This window comes from Physella acuta, unplaced genomic scaffold (genome assembly GCF_028476545.2).
Source record: "Physella acuta isolate Inbredline_101_S28 unplaced genomic scaffold, ASM2847654v3 ptg000774l, whole genome shotgun sequence".
In the NCBI taxonomy this organism is placed as follows: Eukaryota; Metazoa; Mollusca; class Gastropoda; family Physidae; genus Physella; species Physella acuta.
Genome location: NW_026732292.1, coordinates 697,171 through 705,631, shown reverse-complemented (window position 1 = coordinate 705,631; position 8,461 = coordinate 697,171). Strand labels below are relative to the sequence as shown.

The window sequence follows — 8,461 nt, the reverse complement described above, 5'->3', positions numbered from 1 at the left end:
TACTCCACAGCCAGCTTCGCCATGGTGTCTAACGAGTTCCCCAACCACATTAGCTCCGTGTTTGTAAGTTGTTTTACCACATTAGCTCCGTGTTTGTAAGTTGTTTCATGACATTAGCTCCGTGTTTGTAAGTTGTTTCACCACATTAGCTCAGTGTTTGTAAGTTGTTTCACCACATTAGCTCCGTGTTTGTAAGTTGTTTTATCACATTAGCTCCGTGTTTGTAAGTTGTTTCATCACATTAGCTCCGTGTTTGTAAGTGGTTTCACCACATTAGCTCAGTGTTTGTAAGTTGTTTCACAACATTAGCTCCGTGTTTATTTTATCACATTAGCTCCGTGTTTGTAAGTTGTTTCACCACATTAGCTCAGTGTTTGTAAGTTGTTTCACAACATTAGCTCCGTGTTTATTTTATCACATTAGCTCCGTGTTTGTAAGTTGTTTCACCACATTAGCTCAGTGTTTGTAAGTTGTTTCACCACATTAGCTCAGTGTTTGTAAGTTGTTTCATGACATTAGCTCCGTGTTTGTAAGTTGTTTCATGACATTAGCTCAGTGTTTGTAAGTTGTTTCACCACATTAGATAAAGCTCATACTTGATAAACCGAAAAGATATAAAAAATGAATACTTACATTATAAAAACCAAACACATGTACATATTACATTGAAACAATTATTTGTGTCAATAGGCCTTACTTGAGACTTGTGTAGGTGTGGGACTAATGACGGGACCTACTATAGGGGGCGCTTTATTTGAGGTGAGATTTGTTTTTTAACATATGTAAAACTTGTTTCTTTTTAAACGCTTTGTTATCAGCTGTATAAATAATCAAACACATTTGATTGTCAGAAAAAATGTGTTTCTTAGTTTGATGGATTTGGTTTTTAAAAAAAAAAATAAGTATAAACATATGTGATTCCATATCTATGTATCTTAGTTTGATGGATTTGACTTGCCTTTAGAAATAAGTATGTGTGATCTTAAATCTATGTATCTTAGTTTGGCTTGCCATTACAAATGTGTATGTGTGATCCCATATCTATGTATCTTAATTTGACTTGCCATTAGAAATATGTATGCGTGATCCCATATCTATGCTGTTTAATGGACCGACTTGCCATTAGAAATATGTATGTGTGATCCCATATGTATGTATCTTAGTTTAGAAATATGTATATGTGATCCCATATGTATGTATTTCAGGCTGGCGGGTTTGGGTTGCCGTTCTGGGCAGTGGGTTGTGTAATGTACTTAAGTGGAGCGATGGTCATAACCTGTCTACCACCCCCTGAAGGTCAGTGGTGTGTGGGGTGTGGGGTGTGTGTGGGGTGTGTGTAGGTTGTGTAATGTACTTAAGTGGAGCCATGGTCATTACCTGTCTACCACCCCCTGAAGGTGAGTGGTGTGTGTGTGTGGGGGGGTGTGGGGTGTGTGTGTGGGGGTGTAGGTTGTGTAATGTACTTAAGTGGAGCCATGGTCATTACCTGTCTACCACCCCCTGAAGGTCAGTGGTGTGTGGGGTGTGGGGTGTGTGTGGGGTGTGTGTAGGTTGTGTAATGTACTTAAGTGGAGCCATGGTCATTACCTGTCTACCACCCCCTGAAGGTGAGTGGGGTGTGGGGTGTGTGTGGGGTGTGTGTGGGGGTGTAGGTTGTGTAATGTACTTAAGTGGAGCCATGGTCATTACCTGTCTACCACCCCCTGAAGGTGAGTGGGGTGTGGGGTGTGTGTGGGGTGTGTGTGGGGTGTGTGTAGCTTGTGTGATGTACTTGAGTGGAGCCATGGTCATTACCTGTCTACCACCCCCTGAAGGTGAGTGGTGTGTGTGTGGGGGGTGTGGGGTGTGTGTATGTGTGGGGTGTGTGTATGTGGGGGGTGTGGGGTGTGTGTGTGGGGGTGTAGGTTGTGTAATGTACTTAAGTGGAGCCATGGTCATTACCTGTCTACCACCCCCTGAAGGTGAGTGGGGTGTGGGGTGTGTGTGGGGTGTGTGTGGGGTGTGTGTAGGTTGTGTGATGTACTTGAGTGGAGCCATGGTCATTACCTGTCTACCACCCCCTGAAGGTGAGTGGGGTGTGGGGTGTGTATGTCTAATCTCTGAGAGTGTAATGTGTGTGTGTGTGTTCAGCCCATGAAGGATAGGTGGTATAGGTTATGTGTAGGGAAGGGTGTGATGTGTGTATGTGGCCACCTCATCAAATATGAACAAGGGACTTGAGCATCAAACATTTTGTTGCTGTTATCTCACCTGGTTTCCCCTGGAAATAAATAGAACATCACACGTAGAATCTAGATGTAAATATTACTGGAAAGCATCAGAGCCCGCTAAAACAAATTTACGTAAAAATAAGTTTCTGTTATTCTCATAACACTAACGAAGTAGGAAAAAAAACCAAAAAAAAAAAAAAAAAAAAAAAAAACAAAAAACCCCTGTAAAATATCGATTAAAAAAAATATTTCATCATTCTACATAACGATTACTTCTCTGGAAGCTGGGAACAGTTCACATTTTAGCGGCATCAATTCTTCTAAACATTATTTGGTGGATTTCTATGCTCAATAATTTGAATTAAAAACTATTTATACTAAGCATTTTCATTATTCTGTGGCGGCGTGGTCGTATGGATAGTTACCAAACGTTCAAAAAGCTAAACCGGAAGTCTCAAGTTCGGATTCCAGACTTTCGTCTTTTGGAAATCTCTGAGTCCATCCAGCTTTAATCAGTACCTGAATCACTTTAAGGAAAGTACAGGCGGCTGGACAAAGTGCTGACCATACATATGCCGAGGTCCCATAAACAGGTGAACTCTACTTCATCTGCCGCGTGCACTGCCATATCCGGAAAAGGTGAGTTGTGTTTGTTATTTTATGAAATATATTTTTATTTGTTTATTCATTCCTTAGAAAAACCCCAGAAAAGGAAAGGCTCCATTTTTTATCTGTTGAGGAGCGCCATCGTGTGGGTGACGATGTTGTCTTTGCTGGGTGGGAGTGTTGCCATATCGTTCCTTGATGCCACGCTGTCCAGTCATCTTGACCAGGTAGGTGCTGGATAGGTGCTAGACCAGGTAGGTGCTAGGTAGGTGCTAGACCAGGTAGGTGCTAGGTAGGTGCTAGACCAGGTAGGTGCTAGACCAGGTAGGTGCTAGACCAGGTAGGTGCTAGACCAGGTAGGTGCTAGACCAGGTAGGTGCTAGACCAGGTAGGTGCTAGACCAGGTAGGTGCTAGACCAGGGTATTTGATGGTATCTTTAACACATAAATGACCTGGTATATTTAACAAGCTTTGTGACCCGGTACATTTTAATACAAAATGACTTTCTAATTTAACATATGAATGACTTGGTAATTTAACACATACATGACTTGGTAATTTAACACATAATTGACTTGATACTGTAGCAAATAAGTGATTTGGTTAGTTAACAAATAATTTACTTTGTAATTTAACAACTAAATAGCTTGGTAATTTGACAAAATAAATGACTTTTTATGCCAACATTTAAACGACTCGGTAATTTATCAAATAAATGACTTGGTAATTTAACAAATAAAAGACTTAGTAATTCAACAAATAAATGACTTGGTAATTTAACATATACAATATTTTGTAATTTAACAAATATATTATTTAGTAATTTAACAAATATATTATTTAGTAATTTAACAAATAAATAGCATGGTAATTTAACAAAACAATTGAATTGGTAAGAGTTTGTGATTTAACAACTAAATGACTAGTTAGTTCAACAGAAAAAATGACTTGGTTATTTAACAACTAAATGACTAGTTAGTTCAACAGAAAAAATGACTTGGTTATTTAACAACTAAATGAATGTTTATTTAACAACTAAATGACTTGGTTATTTAACAAACAAAATGACTTGGTTATTTAACAACTAAATGACCTGGTTCTCTATTAAATTGATTCCAGTTTGGGATCTCCACCTTGCTGGTTGGCCTCTTCTTTGTTATCGTCCCAACTTTATACGCCCTTGCTACACCTGTGTTGGGCTTCCTCAGCGACACAAAGGTGAGTACAGCCACTAGCATTGGTCAAAACCTCAGCGACACAAAGGTGATTACAGCCACACGCATTGGTCAAAACCTCAGCGACACAAAGGTGAGTACAGCCACTAGTATTGGTCAAAACCTCAGCGACACAAAGGTGAGTACAGCCACTAGCATTGGTCAAAACCTCAGCGACACAAAGGTGAGTACAGCCACTAGCATTGGTCAAAACCTCAGCGACACAAAGGGGATTACAGCCACACGCATTGGTCAAAACCTCAGCGACACAAAGGGGATTACAGCCACACGCATTGGTCAAAACCTCAGCGACACAAAGGTGAGTACAGCCACTAGCATTGGTCAAAACCTCAGCGACACAAAGGTGAGTACAGCCACACGCATTGGTCAAAACCTCAGCGACACAAAGGTGAGTACAGCCACTAGCATTGGTTAAAACCTCAGCGACACAAAGGTGAGTACAGCCACACGCATTGTTCATAACCTCAGCGACACAAAGGTGAGTACAGCCACACGCATTGGTCAAAACCTCAGTTACACAAAGGTGAGTACAGCCACTTTTATTGGTCAAAACCTCAGCGACACAAAGGTGAGTACAGCCACTTTTATTGGTCAAAACCTCAGCGACACAAAGGTGAGTACAGCCACTAGCATTGGTCAAAACCTCAGCGACACAAAGGTGAGTACAGCCACTAGCATTGGTTAAAACCTCAGCGACACAAAGGTGAGTACAGCCACACGCATTGTTCATAACCTCAGCGACACAAAGGTGAGTACAGCCACACGCATTGGTCAAAACCTCAGCGACACAAAGGTTAGTACAGCCACTTTTATTGGTCAAAACCTCAGCGACACAAAGGTGAGTACAGCCACTAGCATTGGTCAAAACCTCAGCGACACAAAGGTGAGTACAGCCACTAGCATTGGTCAAAACCTCATCGACACAAAGGTGAGTAAAGCCACTAGCATTGGTCAAAACCTCAGCGACACAAAGGTGAGTACAGCCACTAGCATTGGTCAAAACCTCATCGACACAAAGGTGAGTAAAGCCACTAGCATTGGTCAAAACCTCAGCGACACAAAGGTGAGTACAGCCACTAGCATTGGTCAAAACCTCAGCGACACAAAGGTGAGTACAGCCACACGCATTGGTCAAAACCTCAGCGACACAAAGGTGAGTACAGCCACTAGCATTGGTCAAAACCTCAGCGACACAAAGGTGAGTACAGCCACTAGCATTGGTCAAAACCTCAGCGACACAAAGGTGAGTACAGCCACACGCATAGGTCAAAACCTCAGCGACACAAAGGTGAGTACAGCCACTAGCATTGGTCAAAACCTCAGCGACACAAAGGTGAGTACAGCCACTAGCATTGGTCAAAACCTCAGCGACACAAAGGTGAGTACAGCCACTAGCATTGGCCAAACCTCAGCGACACAAAGGTGAGTACAGCATTGGTCAAAACCTCAGCGACACAAAGGTGAGTACAGCCACACGCATTGGTCAAAACCTCAGCGACACGAAGGTGAGTACAGCCACTAGCATTGGTCAAAACCTCAGCGACACAAAGGTGAGTACAGCCACACGCACTGGTCAAAACCTCAGCGACACAAAGGTGAGTACAGCCACTAGCATTGGTCAAAACCTCAACGACACAAAGGTGAGTATAGCCATTAGCATTGGTCAAAACCTCAGCGACACAAAGGTGAGTACAGCCACACGCATTGGTCAAAACCTCAGCGACACGAAGGTGAGTACAGCCACTAGCATTGGTCAAAACCTCAGCGACACAAAGGTGAGTACATTCTAATGCATTGGTCAAAACCTCAACGACACAAAGGTGAGTACAGCCACTAGCATTGGTCAAAACCTCAACGACACAAAGGTGAGTACAGCCACTAGCATTGGCCAAACCTTAGCGACACAAAGGTGAGTACAGCCACTAGCATTGGCCAAACCTCAGCGACACAAAGGTGAGTACAGCCACTAGCATTGGTCAAAACCTCAACGACACAAAGGTGAGTACAGCCACACGCATTGGTCAAAACCTCAGCGACACAAAGGTGAGTACATTCTAATGCATTGGTCAAAACCTCAACGACACAAAGGTGAGTACAGCCACTAGCATTGGTCAAAACCTCAACGACACAAAGGTGAGTACAGCCACTAGCATTGGCCAAACCTCAACGACACAAAGGTGAGTACAGCCACTAGCATTGGCCAAACCTCAGCGACACAAAGGTGAGTACAGCCACTAGCATTGGTCAAAACCTCAACGACACAAAGGTGAGTACAGCCACACGCATTGGTCAAAACCTCAGCGACACAAAGGTGAGTACATTCTAATGCATTGGTCAAAACCTCAACGACACAAAGGTGAGTACAGCCACTAGCATTGGTCAAAACCTCAACGACACAAAGGTGAGTACAGCCACTAGCATTGGCCAAACCTCAGCGACACAAAGGTGAGTACATTCTAATGCATTGGTCAAAACCTCAACGACACAAAGGTGAGTACAGCCACTAGCATTGGTCAAAACCTCAACGACACAAAGGTGAGTACAGCCATTAGCATTGGCCAAACCTCAGCGACACAAAGGTGAGTACAGCCACTAGCATTGGTCAAAACCTCAACGACACAAAGGTGAGTACAGCCACTAGCATTGGTCAAAACCTCAACGACACAAAGGTGAGTACAGCCATTAGCATTGGCCAAACCTCAGCGACACAAAGGTGAGTAGAGCCACTAGCATTGGTCAAAACCTCAACGACACAAAGGTGAGTACAGCCACTAGCATTGGCCAAACCTCAGCGACACAAAGGTGAGTACAGCCACTAGCATTGGTCAAAACCTCAACGACACAAAGGTGAGTACAGCCACTAGCATTGGCCAAACCTCAGCGACACAAAGGTGAGTACAGCCACTAGCATTGGTCAAAACCTCAGCGACACAAAGGTGAGTACAGCCATTAGCATTGGCCAAACCTCAGCGACACAAAGGTGAGTACAGCCACTAGCATTGGTCAAAACCTCAACGACACAAAGGTGAGTACAGCCATTAGCATTGGCCAAACCTCAGCGACACAAAGGTGAGTACAGCCACTAGCATTGGTCAAAACCTCAACGACACAAAGGTGAGTACAGCCACTAGCATTGGTCAAAACCTCAGCGACACAAAGGTGAGTACAGCCACACGCACTGGTCAAAACCTCATCGACACAAAGGTGAGTACAGCCACTAGCATTGGTCAAAACCTCAGCGACACAAAGGTGAGTACAGCCACTAGCATTGGTCAAAACCTCAGCGACACAAAGGTGAGTACAGCCACTAGCATTGGTCAACATATACATATGCACACCTCCAAAATGGAAATCTGACGTTAATTTTAAGGCTGAACCGCGAACAGCGCGGGAAATTTAATTTAAAAGAAACGATTAATAATATAGTTATAGAACTACGGCTTCTTAAATTTACTAAAAGAATATGCAAATACTCGATTATTATTGTTGTTATTACTAAATCGTACATTGTGTCACAAGGTACACCATAGAACAGGGACAATATTTGTGTCAATACAGAAATTAGGTAACCATAGAACTGACGTTCTGTTTTCAGTTAGGTACACGATACACTAGGGAAAATATTTGCGTCAGTAGTTAGGTTATGTACATTATAGATTAGGGACAATATCTGTGTCAATAGTTCACTTAGGTACATTATACATCAGGGACAATATTTGTGTCAGTAGTGAAATTAAGTATATCATTCAGTAGGGACAATATTTGTGTCAGTAGTTCGGTTAGGTACATTATATTCATTATGGACAAAAATTGTGTCAATAGTTCAGTTAGGTACATTATACATTATGGACAATATTTGTATTAGTAATTCAGTTAGGTACATAATAATTCAGGGATAATATTTATGTTAGTAGTTCACTTAGGTACATTATACATCAGGGACAACAGCTGTGTCACTAAAGTAATTAGGTACACCATACATTTTCCAGTAACAATATCTATGTCAGTAGTTCAATTAGGTGCACGATACATCAGGCACAATATGAGTGTCAGTTGTGATATTAGGTACAATACAGGACAGAGACAATATGTGTGTTAGTAATTCAGTTAAGTACACATACGTCAGGAACAATATTTGTATCAATAGTGAAATTAGATACACCATACATATGTATGTCAGTAGTTCAGTGAGGTACATAACCAGACCATCTAAATTACAGTCGTCATTTCACGGCAAAAATTATATTTCTTGAAGAGGGTGACGAATTGTAAATGCATAAGCGCACGCATAGAAACGAAGCACAACTAACGTTCAAATAGAACTGTAATGTATGGCTCTGTTATGTAGGTTAAAGTTTGGGTAAAGTTTGGTTGGACAAATGAAAAAGATAATTTATTACCCGAAGGCT

General features: G+C 42.1%; 1 protein-coding gene across 1 annotated transcript; it reads left to right on the top strand.

Moving 5' to 3' along the window:
- The first annotated feature begins 3,335 nt into the window (after positions 1-3,335).
- Positions 3,336-5,842, top strand: LOC131950621 (serine-rich adhesin for platelets-like). The gene is made up of 4 exons (XM_059312826.1): positions 3,336-3,347; positions 3,937-4,440; positions 4,756-5,340; positions 5,465-5,842. The coding sequence occupies exons 1-4, from the start codon at positions 3,336-3,338 to the stop codon at positions 5,840-5,842; spliced, it is 1,479 nt and encodes a 492-aa protein (XP_059168809.1).
- The last annotated feature ends 2,619 nt before the right edge of the window (positions 5,843-8,461 follow it).